The 25,201-nt window shown below is 38.4% G+C and overlaps 1 protein-coding gene across 1 annotated transcript in view; it reads right to left on the bottom strand.

The window, feature by feature from the left end:
- The window catches only part of SGCG (sarcoglycan gamma), a 103,878-nt gene extending 83,434 nt beyond the window's left edge, over window positions 1-20,444 (bottom strand). Inside the window, exon 1 of the mRNA XM_074330036.1 lies at window positions 20,305-20,444. Within this exon, the coding sequence (XP_074186137.1) occupies window positions 20,305-20,358 (54 nt within the window). The 5' untranslated portion in view covers window positions 20,359-20,444. The remainder of the gene's footprint in view (window positions 1-20,304) is intronic.
- Window positions 20,445-25,201: the final 4,757 nt, after the last annotated feature.

Below are 25,201 nucleotides of genomic sequence, written 5' to 3'. Positions count from 1 at the left end.
ATTAACTCCTTGCTCAGCACCTTCAGTGAGCCCTCAGTTAACTGAACTTTGATTAGTTACACTAGATTTGGGGTTTTTAATATCATTCTGTAGTGTACAGTAACATGAAAAACACCAGAACAGTTAACACATCATCAGGATGACATTCGAAGACTTATCCAGAAGAGGTCACTATAACAGTAATAAAAGTATGACTTTAACACATACACACTTTTACACAGCACAATGGTAATAAAAGTAAGACAAATGAAATTGTGAAATTAAATTATTTTGTAAGTGATAAACTTGAAAGTTTTTAAAAAAATACCATATCAATTGTTTGCTTCTCCCATTGGAGCTACACGTTTTCAAAACAGATGGCCAAACCTTCCATGTAAGCAAACTGAAGTGATCAGACGATTGTATACACAACTGAAAACCAGAGTTTTCATCTGGAATGTAATTATCTGGATGATTTGCACCCAGAGTCTCTGATTATTTTAAAATAGGGATCATCCAAGTACATATCCCCTTTACGGTTGCCATATTTACACAAAAATAAAACTGATTGCTAGACTACTGAATGTAGGCATTTCATGTTTTTCATGATACTTTTGGAGAGTTCAGGAGTCAGTTTTCAGTATACAGGGTTAATTCTGTGTTCTCAGGGATGCTGGGGAAAGGGGAGAAACCTTGAAATGCTGGAGAAGTAAGAGGTAAGAAAGACTAAAAGAAAAAACTCTTCAATTTCATTAGAGAAAATGGAGTACTACCTGAAATTTTAAAGGTTATCCACTTGTAATAACTGAATTGGGTCATGATATTTTAGAAGTATTATCCTATGGGCATACGATTTTGCACAGTTTACAGGGAACAGATAATGCAGTTCCACTCAGTATAGACCTCTTGGGCAGCGCTTCTCAGTTGGGGCAGAGACTGCAAGTGTGGTGTGCGCATATCAGAATTACAGGAAATCGCACATGTTAAAGAGGAAATCCATCAGAAGAGCCTATAATAACACCCCCACCCCATCTCCCTCTTCTCCCAGTCCCATCACCACTTCCACTGGTTAAGGTCACTACTTAGATCTTCCTTCTCATACTTATTACTAAGCTTTAGATAACCTTATATTGCTACATCTTGATTTATTCATTGTAGACCTAATCTATTGGTGTAGTTCATGTACATTATCACCCAGTATCCTTCTTCTGCTTCCTATGTAGTTGTATCATTCATTTCATTTTCTTCCACGGTCACCTCTAAAATTTCAGTCTACTTAAACATTCATTTCTTGTTCTATAATGACAGAGATTATCTCCTCATCTTTCCATTCTTCAACTGAAGACACTGACACTGTCCCATTTTCTGCCTGCACCCGGTTCTGCCTGCCAGTTCTGTCTCCAACTTCTGTCACTTTACCTTTTACATAACCAAAGTGATCATAGTTACACTCCCATTTGAAACAATAATCTCCTGTGTCTCCTGTGATTTGACCAAGTTGATTTAACTCAAGCTTTCAAAATTTTCAGTATTTGTGCATGTTTCAAATATATTTAATATACTGACATAATAATATATGAACATAATTTAAAAGCATACAAGAGTCAATACATTTTGAGGTATAAACCATCACTTTCCTAAGTGCTGTGTTTTTTTATTAACTCATGAAAAAGTCTGGAGACCACTAACCAAAATCTTAAAACTGCTACAAACTCTGCTCCTTGAAAAGAAGAGTGAGAAAGAAAAGCAACAGCCCATACCTCCCAGGAGCTTGCAGGACACCTCCCTGGGAGGCCTCCTGGAAATAGACATGAAATGATGCAATACAGCAAATATGAGGGATTGTTGGGAAGGGAATGTGGGGTTGACCCACGAGGAGTAGGTACAGATGACTTGTATGGTCAGATATTCAAGTCCAAAGGCAATTGTCCCTCTACAGGAGATCTGATTCTCTCTGATTTTACGGTATGAACTTCAACCCTGGCCTTCTGAATCTTATCTTCAGTATTGATGACTTTTGTTCAGCCCCCTAGATCCCAAAGTATTAGGTTGAGATTCCTGATAGCTTCTTTGGCTTGACAGCTTGGTTACTGTCTTGTAGTCTGATTCTGACTAACACCACATGGTGTTAATTTATTAATCCCCCTTACTTCCTCTTTCCCTAAGGATTTTATAAACAAGTGGCCAAATATTCCAGGCTTTGGGGTCAGCTGATTTTTAAATTCAGTTTTTTCACTTAATAGTGGTTTAATGCTAGGTAAGTTTATTATCTTCTTTAATGGTCTGCTTCCTGGTATTAATGTTGGGGATAGTATCATCTTCCTCCTTAAGGCTAGTACAGCAATTAAATGAGACAATGTACAAAAGGTGCTTGATACATAGTGGAACATATAAATGGTTGCTATTATTATAATTAATTTTTGAATGCTGAAAGTGAATTTATCAAAAAGAAATAAAATACATGAATCAGATTATGACATATGCAGCCTCTAGGATAAAGGTATTTTGGTTCACTTAATGATATACATAGTATGATAAAAGCATTAATGTTATACCTAATCATTAATGTGCTGAATTAGTAACTGACTTTCATGGGAAGCCCATGCAAACAGTACTTTTACACAATCAAACTGAATTATCTTTTTTTTTTTCTTATAGTTCATCTTACTGGTATCCAAATCAACATCCTTTGTCAACAACTTCCCTTGGTATGACATATAGATAGATATAGACATAGATATATAGATATAGATATAGACATAGATATATACATATGCATAGATATATAGATAGATATTAACAGTTCTGACAAACACACAGGAATACCATGTTTCCCCGAAAATCAGACCTAGCTGGACCATCAGCTCTAAAGCATCTTTTTGAGCAAAAATTAATATAAGACCCGGTATTATATTATATTATATTACATTACATTACATTACATTATATAAGACCCAGTCTTATACTACAGCAAAGTAAGACTGGGTCTTATTTTACTCTAAGTTAGAACTGGTAGTCCAGCTAGGTCTTATTTTTGAGGCAACACGGTACCTTCATAGCCTGAAAGTTAAAGATATTGGAATCCCCGTGCAGCTGAAATTGACCACTGCTCTGCTTATGTCATTTCCTAAGAGTTCCTGTGCTCCTGGCCTCTTTCCTCACCTTATCTACTGATAAGTCTCCAAAATCCCATTCTCTTAAACACCTTTTTTCCCTACTGAAAATGTGGACTTGAATACTAGAGAGATCATGACAACTGAAATGCTGTCATGGTTATCTGGGTAACAGCAGGTGGGTCATGGGGGAAAAGACAATGGAGAAGAGGACAATAGGAAGAGGGGAAGAAACAACGAAGTTGGCTTGGATCCCTCCTGTTTAAAGACTTATAAGCATGGATATTTAAAAATCATCATGTAAACTGAATATATTTTTATCATCCTTCCCATTTCTCCCCAAACTTTCTCTTCTACTATTCTCTATTAGCTAAATCATTTCAACCAAAGTTAGTATTTGTCCCTCAATAAGCAAATGATTACAAAGTCCTTTTTTTTTTTTTAATTGGAAAAGAAGGACTGCAATTAAAAGACAAAATGAAGGATGTTGACCTAAACACATCATATATATGGCCCAGCCCAGCTGCTTATCAGGAAAGAAATAAAGCTATTTGATATCAAGCACTAGATTCTATATAATTTCAGCAACAAGAAATCTTGCCAGTCCACAGTTTTCTCCACTATTGTACAAAAATCCCACTTGATCACTAATATTTGAAAAGGAGATACATTATTTTTTCATTTAAAAATGAGAGATTAAAAGCTTAAAACCATCTTTAAAATGAACATGTTAGTTCAAAAAGCATTTAAAAGTACATGCTTGCTTAGGGTTCTTTTGGTTTTGCTTTTATTTTTTACAAGTCTGGCTTTTTTAGATTTTATATATAAGTTAGATCACACAGCACTTATCCCTCCCTCTCTGACTTATCCCACTTAGGATAGTGCACTCAGAGTCCATCCATGTTGTCACATATGGTAGGATGTCCTTCTTTTTCAGGGCTGAACAATATTCCATTGTGTGTGTGAGTGTGTGTGTGTGTGTGTGTGAGTGTGTGTGTGTGTGTGTGTGTTCTTTATCCATTCATCATATCTTCTTTATCTATTCATCTGTTGATGGACACTTAGGTTATTTCCATTATTTTGGCTATTGTGAATAATGCTGCAATAAACACAGGAATACAGATATCTCATCAATATCCTGTTTTCATCTCCTTTGCGTATATACCCAGAAATGTAATTGCTGGATGTAATATTTCTATCATATGGTAGAAATATATGTTTGGGTTTTTTTGTTGTTGTTGTTTCTCAACATCTATTAACGCTACTTCTTGTAATGACATTTGGATTGTCTTTTTGGGGAATCACCCCTACCCCACTTTCAGTCCATATGTTTGGTCAAGTCAAATCAATACCATTTCTAGGTATGTGGAAGGTCAAGTGACTTAGGCCAGGCCAATCAGATAATGGCATTCTCTTAGCCACAGAGATTACTTTAGAATGACTCCATCCAAGCCAATCAGTCCCAATCAGAGCAAATCCCATGACTTTTTTTTTTCCAGTGAGTAAGAAGACACACTTTCTTTTTCTGCTTGACTGGAATTAAATATGTAGTAATTTGAACCTGGTTTGTTGGCAGCCATGAAAACAAGACAACACAGCAGAAGGAAGAACTGAGAGACAGAGAAAAACTGATAATTCTGAGTCCTTGGATCATGGTATACCTAAATCAGCTCTATTCTTGTTCTTTTCAGTAACTAGTTAAGAAATTGCCTTTTTTTCCTTCCAAACTGTATAGTTAGTATTTGATCATTTGCAACATAAAAATCTAACACAAGTTTTAGTAAAACCAGGGGGATAGTAGACGAGTGTAAAGAGGGTCAATATATGGTTATGGAAGAACTGACTAAAAAAAAAAGTTTTAGTAAAACTAATACAATGTAAAATCATGCCCTTCTTTTTCCTTTTCTTTTTTCTTTTTGGTGCTGTGTACTTAGTTCCCAATAAATGGAAGAACGAGGGGGTGAAGCTACCAAGAATACAAAAGAGCTTCAAAAAAAAAGAGGCAAAGAACACAAATTTGAACGACTTCCTGCCATTAGTGGTGCAAACAAAACTTGTGAGTTACGGCAAGCCACATCCTCTCTGGTGGCACCCATGAAGGAGAGAACTATTCAGTGTTATCACATGCTCAAGGGAGGTCAACTGCAAGAGAAGACCAGAGGGAAAATTTAAGATGGCAGTTCTACATTTAAAAAAACATTATAGGCATATTAATGATTCAGGAAACCTCAGTGGGAAAGTCTTGACTTTCTCACATACCGTAATATCTTATCAAAACTAAGACTGATGATTTTCAGAACACCATTATTTTTGTGCCACGAAGAAAGGAAGTATTTGTGCAAATTAAACAATAATACTCCACTAATAGTAAGATGCATTCCAATTAAGAGCTAATAAAATGTTAAAAATGGGCATTTTAGATTTGGTGAAAAAATGAACAAGGGAGTGAATGATCATAGCAGTTGTCTGTCAATCGTGATTTATTTAGATAACATTCAACAGGATTATCTGTGATGTACATGAGTTGTTTTTTGTTTGTTGATTTGTTTTTATGTTTCTCTGCTAGAATAGACGACAAATTAAGTTCTAGTCTAAGTCAGAAGAGTAATGCATTTTTAGGTAGCTGTATGGAAATTCTTACTATTGTAACATGGAGGTTACTTAATGGAATTGATGACTCTCTCTGAAACTGTTTTTCTGGCATGCTGAGTTGGTTTGTCTTATACGAGTCAGCTTTATGGGAAGGTCACCAGGATTCCCCTGGGGCTTTGATCCAATGAGCATCTACTGGGTGCCAAATGCTTCTCTAGATGCTAAGGATGCTACAGCAAACATGACAAAGGAGGTCATGCCTTCCTAGAGCTTATATCCTAGTTGAGAGAAAACAGCCAATAAAGGTGCAAACAATACATAAGACAATTTCTCATAGTGACAAGGTTATTAAGAAAATAAACAGGGTGATGGGGGAAAATATTTTAAATACAATAGTCAGGAAAGGCCTTTGTGGGATGACCTGAACAATGAGAAAGGACCAGTAATGAGAAAAGCAGAGCAAAGTAAGATGTAGGTAGAGGATGGCCCACACAATGGTCTGGGGCAGGAACGATCTCCTTATGTTCAAGAAACACAGACCAGGGGTTGGAATGCAGTGAGGGAGGAGGACAGATAAGGCCAGAGAGATGGAAGCTTGAAGAGCTGTGGTTTGCAGCTGTGGCCATGTTAGCATCACCCCAGGTGATGTATAACATCACCCCAGGAGATCCTGATTGATTTGGTATCATTAGGGGACCTGGTATTAGTATTTTTTAAAATTCCTAGACAATTCTAATGGCTAGCCAAGGTTGATAACCACTGCTGCAAACACTGCAGTCCATTGTAAGGGGATAAGACTTTCTTGCAAATACTAAACATAGAAATAAAATGGAAAAGATTGACATTATCAGTGAAATACTGCTCTTTTCTTCTAATGAGCTCATTACATACAGCCATTTTGCTCATCAGTCTGTCTGTCTTCCATCTCTGACTAGCTACTTTCAGTAGGTTTGTGCCAGAGAGTGATACGTTCTGATCTGACCGGAATTTTTCTCATGACTCAGAGTTTTTGTGTTTGTCCAGATTTGCTTCTCAGTCGACTGTTTTCCTTCTTTCTTTTTTCACAATGTAAAATGTGTCCTATACTTCATCAAGACAGACAGATCGCCTCTGGACAAAGAGCTCATCCGTGTGATTACTCATTTGCCCACCTCCTCTGCATCCTCAATGGAGCCAGGTACAAGGATTCCCCTGCTGTTAGCTCATGCGTCTCATCCTCCCTGTTGCAAACAAGATGCTCAGACTTTACCTTTTACCTGTGAACAGCTCACAGTGCTGGGTTTTCTGAGTCGGCTGCTCCGATGTCCTCTCTCGCTCTTCCTTTCAGATACCTGCTCAAGCCTCACTCTTTCTGACAACTTTATGCTAATTTTGTCATGATTCTTTTCAGTTCACCTTTATGCCTACGCATACAAGCATAACTGAAGGCTTAGTCATTTTTGACAGTCCATTTCAACTCAATAGAATGAGGTAATTGCTTTAGGTTCCCAAAGTGAGATTTTATATATATATATACAGTTCAGCCTTTTTCACACTTAGGCTATGATGTGTGAACATATAGTCCACTACCGGTTTATAGATTTGCCAGATAAAAATTCATGCTCAGGTCCACAAGTCAGTGTCTCCTCTAGTTGCCAAGAACTCATTTCTGCTATGCTCCCCCCGGGGTGTGCAGAATCCTTCTCTCCCAGGACCACATTTGGTTAATTTATACCAAGACTCTCACTATGACTTCATCACACTTATCTGCCCAGGAAAGAGTCCTTATTCCTTGGCCCAATTCTGAGCATGATATATCCTGATATATTCTTGGAATTAAGAATTGAAACACAGAAATGATGTTATAGATAATGTCTCAGCTCCGTGCAACAAGGAACATGATCACTTAACTACATTAGGGTTAAAGAAGCATCTGTGAAACATCCATATAACATAACAGATTATGATACTGCTCTGAGGAAATAGTCATACATTCAGATTTGCAAAGAAATGTCTAGAACACAGCCAATTATTTGAATTCAAACTATATTGAACACTATGAGGATGATAATTCCAGGTATTTTTCTTTCCACATCATAAATAATAATAAAGCTCATATTGAAAAAAATATTTTTAGAAAAGGAAGTCAAGAGATTTTTGCATTAAAAAAAATTACAGCAACCCAGATGTTCTTCAGTAGGTGAATGGATAAACAAACTCTGGTGCATCCAGACAATGGACTATTATTCAGCGATAAAAAGCAATGAGCTTTCCAGCCATAAGAATATATGGAAAAAACTTAAATGCATACTATTAAGTGAAAGAAGCCAATCTGAAAGGGCTACATAGTGTATGATTCCTAATATATGACATTCTGAAAAAGTCAAAACTATAAAGACAATAAAAAAAATCAGTGGTTGCCAGGAGTTTGGGGGGAGGAATTGATCAATAGGTGGAGCACAGAGGATTTTTAAGGCAGTGAAACTATTTCTTATGTCATTATAATTATGATGCCTGGCATACATTTGTACAAACCTATACAATATAAAACACCAAGAGGGAACCCTAATGTAAATGATGGACTTTAGGTGATAATGATAGTATCAATATAAATCCATCAATTGTACCAGTGTCCCATTCTGGTGTGGAAATGTTGATATTGGGTGTGTGGGGAAGGAGATAGATGGAAAATTTCTGTAACTTCTCAATTTTGCTATAAACCTAAAACTGTTTTCATAGAAAAAGCCTTTTTTTTTTTTTTTTCTTAATAACATTTGTACTTCAAAATTTAGTCCAGGAAAGGAATCCAACTTGGAATGGAAGAAGTAAATTTGTCACTATTTGCAGATGACATGAAACCCTGAAGACTCCACCAAAAACCAGTTAGAACTAATAAACAAATTCAGCAAAGCTGCAGGACACAAAATAAATATACAAAAATCTGTTGTTTTAGTATATACAAACAAACAATCAGAAAGAGATAGTATACAAACTATCAGAGAGAGAAATTAAGAAAATCCCATTTATTATTGCATCAAAAAGAATAAAGTACCTATAAATAAGTTTAACCATGGAGGTTAAAAACCTACACACTGAATACTACAAGACATTACATGAAAATTGAAGAAGACACAAATAAATGGAATGATATTCCATGCTCATGGATTAGAAGAATATTGTTAAAAGTCTCCCCAAAGCAATCTACAGATGCAACGCAATCCTGATGAAAATTCCAAAGGAATTTTTTCACAGAAATACAACAATCATCCTAAAATTTGTGTGGAACCACAAAAGGCCCCAAATAACCAACTGACCACATACAAACTCTGACAATTAAGTTTGCAAACTCATCCTAGAAAAAGTTCTCATACCTCATTACTGAATATCATTATAGTCACCTTCAAAGTACTCCCCTTGGGAAGCTATGCACCGATGCCAGAGCCTAGTCCACCGTTCAAAGAGATTTGGGAACTCTTTTTCTGGAATGGCCATCAGAGCTGTCATCGTATTACCCTTGATGTCCTGAATGTCATCAAAATGTCTTCCTTTCAATATTTCCTTTATCTTCAGGTAAAGAAAGAAGTGATCAGGGGCCAGATCAGGTGAGTAGGGAGGGTGTTCCAATACAGTTATTTGTTTAATGGCTAAAAACTCCCTCACAGACAGTGCTGTATGAGCTGGTGCATTGTCGTGATGCAAGAGCCATGAATTGTTGGTGAAAAGTTCAGGTCGTCTAACTTTTTCATGTAGTCTTTTCAGCACTTCCAAATAGTAAACTTGGTTAACTGTTTGTCCAGTTGGTACAAATTCTTCATAATGAATAATCCCTCCGATATAAAAAAAGGTTAGCAACATCGTTGCAACAAGTTTGTGAACTGAATTGTCAGGCCTCGTATATGGTCAATTAATTTATGACAAAGGAGCCAAGAAGACACAATGGGGAAAGGACAGTCTCTTTAATAAATGGTGATGGAAAACTGGACAGTTACGTGCAAATAAATGAAACTGCACCATTATTTTACTCCACACACAAAAATTAACTCAAAGTAGATTAAAGACTTGAATGTAAGAAAAACTCCTAGAAGAAAAATATAGGTAGTAAGCTCCTTGACATCAGTCTTGGTGATGATTTTTTTGGATCTGACATCAAAAGCAGAGGCAACCAAAAATAAACAAGTGAGATGACGCCAAACTAAAAAGCTTCTGCGCAGGAAAGGAAACCATTTATAAAATGAAAATGCAACCTATGGAAGGGAGAAAATACTTGCAAATCATATATTTAATAAGGGGTTCATATCCAAAATGCATAAAGAACTTATACAACTCAGTAGCAAAAAAAACAATCCAATTTAAAAATGGGCAGAGGGTCTGAACAGACATTTTTCCAAAAGCAGACAGAGGGCCAACAGGTATATGAAAAGATATTCAAAATCCGTAATCATCAGGAAAGTGCAAATCAAAACCACAATGACACATCACTTCACACCTGTCAGAATGGCTATTATCTAAAAGATAAGAGATAACAAGTGTTGACGAGGACGTGGAGAGAAAGGAACCCTTGTGCACTGTTTGTGGAAATATAAATTGGTGTAGCCACTGTGGAAAACAGTATGGAGCTGCCTCAAAAAATTAAAAATATAGAATTACCATATGATCCAGCCATCCCACTTCTGGGTATATACCCAAAATAAATGAAAACATATTATAGGAAAGATAATTGTATTGCCATGCTTATTGTAGCATTATTTACAATAGTCAAGATATGGAAACAACCTAAGTGTCCATCAGCAGATAAATGGATAAAGAAGATGTGGTACATATACAATGGAACATTATTCAGTCATGAAAAGGAAATCCTGCCATTTGTGACAACATAGATAGATCTTGAGGGCATTATGTTAAGTAAAATAAGTTAGAGAAATATAGATACCATATGATCTCACTTATATGTGGAATATTAAAAAAAGCAAAACCAAGAGAAAAAAAAAAACCAAGCTCATAGGTACAGAGAACAGACAGGTGGTTGCTAGAGGTGGGGGATGAGGGTGGGGGGGTGGGGTGGGCAAAATGGGTGAAGGGGGTCAAAAAGTAAAAACTTCCAGTTATCAAAGAAGTCATGGGGATGTAACATACACCATAAAACTATAATTAATAACACTGTATTGCTTATTTGAAAGTTATTAAAAGAGTAGACCTTAAATGTGCTCATCACAGGAAAAATATTTGGTTAACTATGTATGGTGATGGATGGTAACCAGACTTATTGTGGTGAGCATTTTATAATACATATAAATATTGAATCATTATGTTGTATACATGAAACTAATATGTTCTATGCCAGTTATACCTCAATAAAAACTTCATTGAGGAAAGATCGGGCATTCATTTGCTGCATTTAGTAAATTATATAGTTATTTAAAGATAATGATGTGGTATTCATTTTGTTTATGCTCTTTCATTGTTCAAACAATTGTCTTAAATCATTCTTTGCCAAATGTTTTAACGTTGTAATAAAACAAGTTGGTGAAAATTTTCAAATAAAAATACATCAAAATAGGCATGGACGAGATTGATTTAAATAGCTTGTAGTTAGGCTGATATTAACTTGCCTGTTTTCTGTTTCTACCATCTCTCTCAAAAGGTGTTTCTTTTATGTAAGCCTCAACAGCGTGCCTAATCTTTAGCTAATCCACAAGTAGGGGAAGGTGCCTGTGGAGGGGAGGGTCGTGGAAGGGTAATGGGCTGAAGTTGGTGAGGGAGAAAGAGGAGGAGAGGACCCAGAGCAGATAGCCTTAAAGAGGGAAGGTAAATGAGAACACGCTTAAGGTTATGGTTGGCGAGAGCAGGAAGTAGAGGCAATCACACCTGAGTGCCTGAACACCTCAGCTGAGTAAGAGGGAGGTCAGTGGTAGGGAGGGAGGGAGGGGGCCAGCAGTGGAGCAGAGGCAAGCAGAGGTCTGGACCAGCTTCTAATGGGATGGGAGTGGGAACAAATCAAGTGTAAGTGAAGGACAGCAGTGTGATGCTAAGGATCCTTCCAGGTGAGGCTGGGGGCTGTGAATGTTCAGAACTGGCGACTGAACATTTATGGGATTTAAAAAAACACTTCAGGATAAGAATAGGAAAATCACACTAAAGGACTGGTCTAGGGCAGGACTTTTCTCAGTGGGTGGGGCAGATACACATGGCTAAATGGAAACTGATGGTGCCAAGGAAGTTAAGGCTATCACTATGGGTGGTGCTGAGCAGGGAGGGAAATGCAAACAGAAGGGGGCTGATGGACTGCAGTCAGAGAGAAACAGGGGATGCATGATGTTTCACATGTGCAAAAGGAGTTCAAAGACAAGTTTCTGTGCTCCAAGCTCCAGAGGATGGACTGCACTATGCCGAGTAGACCCAGACGGTGGCAAATTCCAACCTGTTGTCTACAGCATCATGGAGGCAGAGGCCACTGGACACAAATTTAGGAAACTGGGAGACTGTGTGGAGTTAGGCTTGATGGACGTTAACACCCAACCAAGTAAAGTGGGCATGGAGAGGTTTTAACCTGGCTCTGGGGGAGACTAAGTGGAGTGAAGAGCGGCATTCACCAACCAGAGCAAGAATGGTTTGAAATGAATAATGAAGCAATGCATTGTGGAAAGACAATGGATGTGGGGTGAGTAGAACTGTTGGGTGGAGGTACTTAGTCTGCAGTTCAGATCAGGGCTAGTGAGCCACAAGAACTTTGAGGCACTACAACATATGCAATTGTTAATGAAACTCCGGCCTTTTAATTTTCCTTCTCTTTTCTGAGTGCAGAGGATTAACGATTTTTAATTTGTATCTTTAAATGAGGCAGGATTGATAAATAAAATCAGCTACATTTTGGATATAACATAGAAATCATGTCAAAAGCATACCCTACAAAAAGTTTTCCACTGTTCAGTTTTTACCCCTGCTTTACAAAGGTATAATTAACAAATAAAAGTTTTATATATTTAAGGTGTACAACTTGATGTTTTCATATACATATACATGGTGTAATGATTACCACAATTAAGGTAATTAATATACTCAAAACTCCACTTAGTTACCATTTTCTTTCTTTTTTTATGGGTCAGAACACTTAAACTCTACCCTCTGAGGAAATTTAAAGTATAAAATACAGTATGAGATACCACTTTGCAGTTATTAGACAGGCTACTATCAAAAAGAAAAGAGATAATGGGGGGCTGGATGGCTCAGTTGGTTAGAGCACGAGCTCTGAACAACAGGGTTGCCAGTTCGATTCCCACATGAGCCAGTGAGCTGCGCCCAACACAACTAGATTGAAGACAACGAGCTGTCACTGAGCCTCCAGAGGCATGGCCAGATGGCTCAGTTGGTTAGAGCGTGAGCTCTCAAGAACAAGATTGCTGGTTCAATTCCTGCATGGGATGGTGGGCTGCACCCGAGTCCTGCAACTAAAGATTGAAAACAGCAACTGGACTTGGAACTGAGTTGCACCCTCCACAACTAGATTGAAGGACAATGACTTGGAGCTGATGGGCCCTGGAGAAATACACTGTTCCCCAATATTCCCCAATAAAAAATTTAAAAAAGAAAAGAGATAAGTGTTAGCAAGGATGTGGAGAAATTGGAACTCTTATGGTGGGAATGTAAAATGGTGCAGCCACTATGGAAAATAATATGGAAATTCCTTTAAAAATTAAAAATAGAACTATCATATGATCCAGCCTCCCACTTCTGGGTATATGCCCAAAGGAAATGAAAACAGGATATTGACAAGTTATCTGCACTCCCATGTTCACTGCAGCATTATTTACAATAGCCAAGATTAGGAAAAACCTAAGTGTCCATCAACAGATGAATTGATAAAGAAAATACAATACAGAGAGAGAGAGAGATCCAAGATGGCAGAGTAGATAAACACTGTGCTTACTTCCGCCTGTGACCACATTAAAATTACAACTAAATTATAGAATAATCAACCTTGAGAACCATCTGCGGTCTAGCTGAACATAAGTTTTAAAACTAAGGATATACAGAAGCCACATCAAGACTGGTAGGAGGGGTGGAGATGCGGAATGGGCGGGCTGTGTGTGACAGTTGAGAATCAGGAGGGATAGCTCACCTGCAGGGCCCCCCACCAAGGACCAAGAGACTTCAGCCACACACCAATCTCCCAAGCCTGGAGTACCAGTGCCAGGAAGAGGAGCCTCACACGACAACTAGTTGTGAAAAAGAGTGGGGATTCTGGACAGAATGCTGTGGCAAACTCAGACGTTTTCTTAGGGGGCTCACCCAGACATGCTCACAGGGATTCACTCTGAGCTCTGGCAGAGGGACAGTGACTTAGGAGGCATCAGAGACATACAGGGAAAGACTGAGTTGTGTGGCCTCAGGACAAGGACCGGAGGGACAGTCGCCATTTTCCCTGTGTAGGGTCCTCCTTCCATGCAGGCAGACACCATCTTTCTTGTGTTGAGCTCTGCCCCACAAGGCCAAATCAGAATCTACATTGGCCTAGTGAACTCTTTTGTTCCACCCTGGGACTCTGCCCCATCCAACTCATGCAACTCTGGAGGTACTTTCGGAGTAAGCAGCCAGCCTCACCTGTACTGCACTTTTTTTTGGACTACTTTCGGGGGTCCATGGGCCCCAGGCAGGCAGCACTTAGCCTTGGTGTGTTCTGAGACTTTTGCTAAGTAGCTCCAGGCTCAGCACAGGCACCAAAGCAGAATCTATATTAAACACAACTCATCCCACCCTGGTGACTCCCTGAGACACCGCCTCACCTAAGTTGCATACTGAACAAGGTTCTATCAGTGGCTAAGCCTTATGGGAGCCCACAGGTGGCAACAGGCCTCAGAGTGCCCTGGGCTTTTTGCAGAACTAACCCATGCCGGTAGTGGTGGCAGCCATCCTCAGTTCACATCATGGCCTCTCCCATGCACCTCCAGGTTTAGCGCAGGCAGTGACCAACCTTGGATCACACTGTAGCTCCTACCAGATAGTCCCTGGCTGGTAACATGCAGTAACTGAGCTACACCTCCACCAGAGCCCCTTCCAAGAGGCCCCAGATACAACATACCTGGAGGTTAGCTTCAGAACACGGAGGAGCACCACCCAATTAGTCCCCCAAGTGGCATATCCAAAGAGTGGTCTCAGCAGACACCAGAGCCTGCTGGGATGAATCCACCTCCAAAAGGTAAGCCCCTGCACAGCAGGCCATAAGCTGTGGATGTGGCCAAACCCCATAGCCAGTTAGCCTGAGGGTCAATCCCACCCACTGACATACCAATAGCAATCAAGTCTCAACTATAACAGGAGGGCACACACAACCCACACAAGGGACACTCCTGGAACACCCAGCACAGGTGAACAAGGAGACCGTGGCACTGGGCCCCACAGGACACCTACTACATAAGGCCACCCGGTCAACACTGGGAGATGTAACAGATCTACCTAATACATAGAAACAAACACAGAGAGGCAGCCAAAATGAGGAAACAAATAAATACGTCCCAAATTAAAGAACAGGAGAAAACTCCAGCAAAATAACTAAATGAAATAGAGGCAACAACTTACCAGATACAGAGTTCAAAACAATGGTTATAAGGATGCTCAATTATATCAGTGAGAATTTCAACAAAGAGATAGTAAGCATTTAAAAAAGGACATAGAAACCATAAATAAGGACTAGTCGGAAGTGAAGAATACAATAAGTGATATAAAGAATACACTAGAAGGAATCACCAGCAAATTAGATGAATCAGAGAATCAAATCAGTGATTTGGAAGACATGGTAGTAGAAAACACCAAATTGTAACAACAAAAAGAAAAAAGAATCCAAAACAATGAGGATACTTTAAGGGACCTCTGGGACAACCTCAAGCGTTACACCATTCACAACATACCAGAAGGAGAAGAGAGAGAACAAGGGATTGAGAACCTAGTTGAAGAAAAAATGACTAAAAACTTTCCTAATCTGGTGAAGGAAATAGACATACAAACCCAGAAAGCACAGAGTCAAACAAGATGAACCCAAACAGGCCCACACTAAGACAAATTATAATAAAAACTGCAAAGGTTAAAGACAAAGAGAGAATCCTAAAAGTAGCAAGAGAAAGGCAACTAGTTACTTACAAGGGAGCTCCCATAAAATTGTCAGCTGATTTCTCCTAGAAACTTTGCATTGTATCAATTTAAGGTGTGCATGTTGATTTGATACACTTACACATTTCTAAATGATATCCACTACAGAGTTAGCTGACACCTCCATCACATAACATAAATCCCATTTCTTTTTTTTGTAAGAACATTTAAGATCTACTCTTATCACTTACAAGTATGTAATACAGTATCATTAACTATAATCACCATAATATATTAATATAGTATATCTAATTATTAATATTATATATTAACTTTAATTTGTTATACAAATATAAATATAAGTTAATGTATAAGTTATATACAATAATATAATATAATATGTTATATTTTGTCAAACGCCTTTTCTGTATCTATTCAGATGATCACATGACTTTTATCTTTTATTAATGTGATGTATCACACTTATTGATGTGCATAAGTTGAACTATTTTTGCATCCCAGAAATATATCCCATTTGACCATGGTGTACAATCCTTTCATTATACTGCTGAATTCAATTTGCAAATACTTTGTTGAGAATTTTTGTGTCTACTATATTCATCAGGAATATTCCGTGTAGTTTTATTTTCTTGTAGTGTATTTATCTGATTTTGGTATCAGGACAATGCTGGGCTGGTAAAATGAGTTTGGGAATTTTCCCACCTCTTCCAACTTTTGGAAGAATTTGACAAAAAAAAAGTTGCATTAATTCTTCTTTAAATGTTTGTAGAATTCACCGGTGAAGCCATGTAGTCCCTGGCAACAATATGTGCTGCTATAAACCCAAACCATAAAATTTACATAAAAACTGGTCTAGGACCCATAAAACCCCTGGGACCCCAGCAAGAGCAAAGGCAAAACCACTCCTAGGGACATTCTCCCACTTGGTGCCTTTCAGATTTCTATCTAAAAATAAACCTTGGCATAGATGAGCTCACAAAAACTTTCAAACCACTTGAACAAATAAACTATCATAATGTATCATAAGGGAATCAGCAACCTAAGAATAAATGGGAAATAGGAGAAGGTCCAACACACATCTAGTGTGAGTTAGAGAAGAGGAAAAAAATGAGAGAAGCAATATGCAAAGGGACAGTGGATACTACTTTTCTAGATTTGTAGAAAGATTTTCATCTGGAAAAAGCACATGAAGCCCTAAGCAGAAAATGTTATTTCTTAAACAAACACACTGAAGAACCTGGGCTTGAGAGAGGTCAAATGAAGGGATTAGAATAACTTTCTTTTCCTACTCCAGTTGGGTCAGTCATGCCACATTTCCCTTCCCCACTGATATATACCTCAAAGTTTGGATATTGGGAAGGAAAGAAAAAAAGAAAGGCAAACATGAGGTAGCAAACTATGATGATATGTGAATGGTGATAGAATTGTCACCTGATTATTATAAGTGTTAATAAAATTAAAATCTTTCCTAAAAAAGGAAGTACAAACAGCCTAAAATACCATCCCACTATGCTCAACAAACCTCAAGACTTGCTAATAGAATATTGTGTTAATATTTTATCAAGCTCCAGTATTTACCTAATTTATGAAAAAGTCAAAGAAAAATATTTAGTTAGAGGAGGAAGACATAGAAGGAGGCTTCTACAGCGTTTCCAAAGAAAAATTCTGTGAGATTTTCAGGGCACTAGGTAAATGATGCTTGTTTTCTATACTACTTAATTTTAACTTGAAATGTGTTTGGTCTTCTTCTCCCTTGGTTAAATGTTATTACTAACACTACTTATATGGACTAGTCAACTGAGCTATTTTGCATTTAGAGGAAGAATGAAATGCGGGGCTGGCGGGGTAAAGTTTTTTTTTATGGGTGCTGTGCCTTGGTGGGAAATGTGGGTTTGGTGTCAGGTCTGTTTCACTACTCGGCTCTGCCAAGCAACCACCATGGCAAATTACAGCCTCTCTATGCCCAGTTTCCTTCTATGTTAAGCGGAACCCTAATCTAATGGTGCTTGTGAAGACGAGATGAAATGAAATTCCTAAAGTGCCTGGCTGAAAGCAGGACTCAATCAATGTAATGAACACAACACTTTCCTTTTTAGAGTAAGTGCTAGTAGAAGATAGAGGTAAGGGAGCAAGCTATTAGACGCACATGGGAGAAAGAAATTGTCTGGAGAATAATTTATTGGGTATTTATCTCAAATCACTTTGGATTAAGGGGAATTACAAACAAGCTGACTGAGTCAAGAATCTTAAAGAAGAACACAGAAGAGGAAACCATGGCTACTAAGAGTCCCACTGGTCATGAGAGCCTCGCAGGAGAGGGATGAGGGATACAACCCATCTTTCATTTATAGGGACATATGCAACTCAAATGTGTGTATATCTTCATGCCCTCGAAATGCAAGACAACCTCAATTATAATACAACCATCAAATTTTCACCTAAATAATTCAATGATTCCTGTAAAAATGTAATTTTTCTATAGCTTTAGCCGTTTGATATCTGGTTACTCCTTAGGACTTTGTCTTCAATGCGATATGATTTAACTTAAATTTTTCCTATTTTTTATTTTTCCTTTACTCATACAGATGTCTTGTTTTTGAAAAAAAAGTTTAGCAATACACATTAAAGTCTACTAGACAAATATAATGAGCACATTTTTATAAATTAATACCTGGTTCATGTCACTATTCAAATACGTTTCCATTTTTTGTTATTAATGTAATGATTAAGGTAGTTATAGTTTGTTATAATGCAATGGCTCCAGGTTTTGCATGTGCAGCAATCAAGCCCACCTATGTGTTGTCAATCTCTTGACATCCAGTCTAAATTATGTAGGTATACACAGCTGGGCATTTTTCTGGGAGCTGATCTGTAACTATCACCAGATTTTCAAAGGCATCCATGACCTTAAAATAGTCAGGAAGCATCGATAGTAATCTCCTTCCTTTTCCTGCTGTCTCTTATTCCAGCACAAATATTTCCCTCATATACAACAAAATGATATGCTAAAAAGTCAAGTTGTTATATGTAGTTATTTTGTTTCCTAACTTAGAAGGTGTTATGTTTAGAAATTGATATGCAAATTTACCTCAAACAAGGGGTATTTATACAGATAACACTGAATTTGTACCACTGACAGCACAACCAGTTGTGTTTACTTCATATAAATTTAACTACAGAAGACATAATGAAAGAGGCATTTTTAAAAATCACAAAGTACCATCACCAAAGTCTTTAGAAAATCAAATGTTTGGGTTATTATACTATGATTATCATGTCCATAGAAACCACTTTCTAACAATACAATTCTAGAGAAAGGGAACATAAAATACTGAAAACATGACAATTTTATAACTTTAAAAGTTAAAAGTTTACTGTATGATATTTTTACACATGTGGAGTGGATGCCACTTTGCAAATCACTTTGTTTGGAAGCACATTTTCTCAAGAGGAAGTTTGAATACCAGAGACACTGAACCTTTTAGCAAAATATTTCATCACCAAAACCCAAGAGATCAGGTTAAATAAATCTCTGAATAATATTGTTAAATTTATTGTTCACAGTATTTCACAGTCTGCTCATATTAAAGGGAGAAAAGCACAAGAAGAGCCATATAACAAAGGCTGGCTTAAAAAAAAAAAATACAGTTCCACTGCTCTACGCAGATTTACTTGCTTTCAGAACATCCCTCAGCATTAACACAAAAATCCCATGCATAGAATGCCATACCATAAATTCTACCTGTACAACATTCACTATCACTTGATGAGTAATTGTATTGTACCAATATTTATCAATATCCTAAGCAGTAGTGGATATTATCAATTTCCTACCTAGCTAACTCTGATTTTAACCAAGTGATAACAAGCAAATATGTAAATACCAACCAACCGAAGGTATTGAAGGGCAGCAGTGGGTATAATGCAGCCAGGATCATCAATTTACAATCTCATTCAAGATGATGTATGCCACCTGTGATTTTAGGGACCTTTGTTTCCCCTCTAGAATGCCCCAGTAAGCCCTATGCAACTTTGAACTTACTTGGTGCAGGCACGCTGCTTACTTAATGTCATGGATAGACTAGTCAGTAATCAAGAGTAATGTTTTTGACAGAATCAATTTACAGAAAGCAAATTCACACTCATTCTCATTCTCTCTCTCTCTCTCTCTCTCTCTCTCTCTCTCACACACACACACACACACACACACACACACACACACGAAGTTATTTAAGTCATGTCCGAGTGCAGATCAGTTAGCAAAGTCTTTGAGGCAAAGCAAGGCCAACTGTCTAAACTAGTCTTCACAAATTTCCCAGAGCGCTCGCGGACGGGCATACCAGAAAGGCAACCTCTGGGGAGAGGAGGGGGGGCTGGGGACCCTCCCGGTGGAAGGTGGTGGTGGGGGTCTCCAAGAAAGGCTGGACAAGGAACAGAGGAGTCTAACAACCGAGGGGATGATTTAGGGGATTGAAAGTGATGGAAGGACCCGGAAATTTCGGGACCTGAAAGCGCAGTGGACCGTGGCCATTCTCTTTACCTGCTGTACTTCTTGGGGTCTGGGGACACAAACAGCCACTGCATTTCCCTTCATTCCAGATGGTTTGGCCACTGTCTTCTCTCTGGACAGCGCGGGCCTTAGTTCCGTCCTCGGTCAGCGACCGCAGGGACAACTCTGCTCGTGGGAGTGGAGGGGGTTAGCTCCCCGGAGCCGCAGGTGATCCGGGCGCGAGCGGAGGCAGGGACCAGAGATCTCGGTGAACTCACCCCGGCTCCTGCACCGTCCCGGGAGCAGCCCCGCGCCACCCCCAAATGAGGGCGCCGACAGCGGTATCGCTTCCACCGCGCGGGGCCAACGCGCCGGGCACGACCGTGCCCCTGGCTGGAGGCGCTGAGGCTCCCCAGCACCGTCGCGGAGCTTCCGCACCCCCGCGTGCCTCTGCCCTCCTGCGACTGCCCTCGCCCCTCCACGACTCCCTAGGTACTTCCACGTCCCATCACCGCGCGCCTCCACGCGCGCCCCACCGCAGGTCCCATCTCCTGGCCCCTCCACGATTCCCTCCTTGCATGTCCCGCCCCCACTTCCGCGCCCCTCTGCGCCCCGCTGGGGCGCCACCCGGGACTCCCCAGTCCCCTCCCGCCCCCTGTGGTCGAGCACGCGCGCAGGTCGCTGGGCTGGGGCACTTCTAGACCCCCGCTCCCACCTGCTTCCTCTTCTGCTCCCGGCTTGTGGCTCCCTCCATCCTTTCCCTTCAGTCCAACTGCATCTGCCTAAAGCATCTTGGGCTTCGAGCTCGGGTGAAGAGTTACTGATCTTCCCACCTCGGGTCCTACTCCTTTACAATCGGAAGAGTTAGCGCCTTCCTATTCCACGGCGTTTTAGGGCGACCCTGTTGAGGGGGATGGTTCCATTTGCAAGGCTCTGGGGTCTATTCACCAGGCCTGTCTCCCGCGAACCCCACCGGCTTCAGAAGTCACCCAGTTCACTCTTAGACATCCTGAAGAGCAAGGGCCGAGCCTGCCGAGAGGAGAACCCCTCTCGAGATGTGCAAAAATTCTTGACTTTGGCAAAAATAATGTTGCACATTAACTCTTTGAGTCAGGCTCCTAAATAGTGAGTCCTGATCCGTTACTTTTAAGAAGTCGCTTTACTATTTTTTCCCCAAAACTTGGAGAGTTTCTCTTAACTGTGATTGTATGCCATACAGCTTTTCTGTTAGTGCTTGTGTATTTCAATCATTTGTTTACTCGTTGCTATGCACACAGGAGAGTGACAGTTTTAGCAATTTTGTGTCTGAGGAATGATATGGGTATTTGAAAATGTTTGATGAATTTACTAAGGAGGTATATTATCGAACACCTTCCTGAAAAGATAATACTGGTGTATTTTATGATTTTTTAAACGGAGATATGCTATCATATTTGGAATCAAATAGAACCATAAAAATGTTAGGGTATTTTAAAATGTTTTTCATGTAACAAAATGCATAATTGCAAGACAACAATGGTTGCAACTCTTAGATTACATTTCAGAAAAGTCCAATGAAATTTTTCATTAATTGTTCTCTACCTCATAGGTGATAAGGACAATTATTTTTTTCAAAAAAATATTATTCTCACAAATAAGATTGATATGGGGTGAGATATATTATTAAGGCTATATTGATAATATTCTACATATTTCACATGCAGCATAATGAAAAGAATTGTGCATTGTTGCCTTAAAAATGTCTATACTATCCACTAAAAGCTGCAGTTTGTACATTTATGTCAAAGAATTTATAAGTGATTAACGTATTTTAATTGCCAGAATTAACATAATCTCAGAGCCAGAACTTTTGTTGGCATAGAAAGAAGTGACTGGCAATAGTTTTTAATACTACAGACGGGAGAGCAGTAAGGGTTGGGAGTACTTGCCATGATTCCCGGATGGAAAAGCTAAATATATCCAAAGTGATATATGGGAAAAACCAGGAGTGAAATCTCCAAACTGTTTTGAATGAATGAACACCTCAGTTAAAAAACAAAAAGAATAAGCAACCCAACATATTTATTTGTAAATTTTATGCATTTATGAATATGTTGTATATTATATGCAGAATATTATATTGTATATTATATTACTTCCATTGTAAAACAAACAGATAATTTTAAAGGAAAGACAATGTGCGTATGGAAGCTCTATCCCAGATGTGGCAGGCCAAGAATGTTGGGCCACTGCTGTCCCCATCTTAGATGCTCACTTAGAGTGCAAAGGTTCCATGTTGGGGGAAGAAAGCTGAGAAGACGAAGGGCTACAGTCCTTAATCAATGCCCTGCTCATAAAGCAGGGATGTCACTGTGAGAGAAGAAGGCTGTTATCCCTGCCTCCATTTTGGATCAGTGGGGCAGAGGTTTGCCCAGGAGGAGAGGCAGGCTGTAAGATAGGGAACTCCATAGCTCTCCCTAAGGAGACTGATTTTCCTTGGAAGAGAGTCCTACGGGCACTGTCAAAAACAATGAAGATCTTGGTAATAAGCAAGTTTGGTAGCTCCATGATAGCAAAAAGCTTAATGATAGACCAGTAAGAAATTTAACAGAAAAACGGAAAAAGAGGGAAGGGCAGAAGATCAGGCAAAGAGACTGAAGAGGCTAACGTCACCAAGAAAAAAAATATAGAAGACTCAAATTCCTAAAATTAGGAATGAAAGAAGGTACATCATATCAACCTTAGAGAAATGAAAGGATTGTAAAAGAATAGTATGAACAACTACATGCTGACAAATTAGATCATTTTGATGAAATGTACAAACAAATGCAAAAGAATGGCGTTGGACTTCTTTACACCAATGTGTAAAGAAAGTTAACACAAAAGTTAACTTTAAATGGATCATAGGCCTTGATGGAGGAGCTAAAACTATAAAACTCTTACAAGAAAACATAGCAGTAAATCTTTGTGACCTTGTGTTAGGCAAATCACAACCAACAAATGGAAAAAATTAATTTGGCCTCACTGAAATTAAAAATATTTGTGCTGCAAATTATACCGTCAAGAAAGTGCAAGGACACCATAGTGAATAGGAGAAAATATTTGCAAATCGTATAACTGATAGGGGACTTGTATCTAGAATATATAAAGAACTCTTAAAACTTAGTAGTAAAAAGACAAATAACCCAATTAAAAATAGGCAAAAGATCTAAATACATATTTCTCCAAAGAATATACAAATGACCAGTAAGTACATGAAAAGATGCTCAACATTATTATCTATTAAGGAAATGCAAATCAAAACCATAATGAGACGCTACTTCATACCCCCTAAGAAGGCTAGTGTAAAAACGACAATAATGTTGTAAGGATGTGGACAATTCTTCTTTTAATACCCCAAGCAAAATAAAACATATTTTCATACAAGACCTGTATACAAATGTTTATAATAGCATTATTCAGAATAGCCCAAATCTGGAAACAACTGAAATGTTCATTAATTACTAGATAAATAAGATATTGTATAATAATACAGTGGAATATGATTCAGCTATAAAAAGCTCAAGTTCTGATACATGCTACAATATGGATGAACCTTGAAAACATGCTAAATGAAAGAAACCAGTGACAAAAGATCACGTTGTATGATTCAAATTATACGAATGTCCAGAACAGGAATTTAGGAGAAAATAAAAGTGTTACTGAAATTGTGGTGACTGTCACACACCTCTGTGGATATACGAAAAATCTCTTAATTGAATACTTTAAGTGAGTGATTTGTGTGGTATGTGAATTATATTTAAATAAAGCTGTTAAATAAAGTGTACAGAAATAAAAATAGTAACCCCTCCAATGTAGTGATGTTGTACAGATATCAGAAAAGAGATACTGGGTAGGTCCAAGTAACCATCATATCTGCTTTTACCTTTTGCTCTTCAGTAATTAAAACTAAATGACAGTAAATTCTCAGATTGCTTTCAAAAAGTCCATCCTCTTTCTGACATATTTACTTCTGTGATGATGTCCCAGCTTCCTTTTTTATTCTCAGCACCATATTCCATAGGAAAGTCTATAGCTCAAAGGTTCTTCCTATGGCAGTATTTATGTGTAAATTGGCACAATATATGTGTCAGAACAGTCAACTGTGACTTTAAAATTCAGCTGAGCACTGCGAAGTGATAAAAGAACAGTGACCTTTATGCCAGGGCTCCTAGTTAACCCAGATTCTTTTCCGATACCCAAAAATTCTGTGGTGAGAGCTATGTCTATGGGCCTATGGCACAAAATAACCCCTAACATTTATTACTTTTTTAAAATTTATGTTTTAAAGAGACTCCTTTGTGTGTGTGTGTGTGTGTGTGTGTGTGTGTGTGTTTTAAGTTAGTTTTTTTATATTAAAGAGTGAAGAGTGTGTCACAAGAAAGGATAGGGGTTTTGAACGTGCCTGTGTTTCTCACCTGTAAGATATGTAGATTCCCTTCATTTAAAATTACTATACTTCTAAAAGTCAACTATTGTGAAAATTCATAACCTTCTGATTATGTAAAAGTGGTCTTATGTAAGGTTAGGAGTTTATCTGGGTCCAGAAATCATGGACTCTGATCTCTTTCTGCTTGGTCATTGTAGGACCTCTGTTAAGTTATTTAAAATCTTACATCTCCGTTTCCTAGTCTATAATATAAAGATAAAAATCAGAACTTAACTCATAGGGATGTTTTAAGAAGTAAAATAGTTCACGTCTAAAATGCAGAGCACACTACCTAGTATCCATTAAGTTATCATTGTTAGTAATGCCAATGTCTTCCTATTTTCAAAGGATGCTTGCTGGTGTGGATCACTTTTAACTGGCTGCTCTGACAAAAAGTTAATAGTAAATAAAATACTCTGAAATGTCCTAATGGATATTTGTTGGAAAGTGCTTCATGTTCAAATATAACTAGAATATTTAAATACCATGTGGTATGCTCTT

The sequence above is a fragment of the Rhinolophus sinicus genome, linkage group LG04 (genome assembly GCF_036562045.2).
Source record: "Rhinolophus sinicus isolate RSC01 linkage group LG04, ASM3656204v1, whole genome shotgun sequence".
Taxonomy (NCBI): domain Eukaryota; kingdom Metazoa; phylum Chordata; class Mammalia; order Chiroptera; family Rhinolophidae; genus Rhinolophus; species Rhinolophus sinicus.
This window is presented reverse-complemented; position numbering and strand designations above follow the sequence as displayed.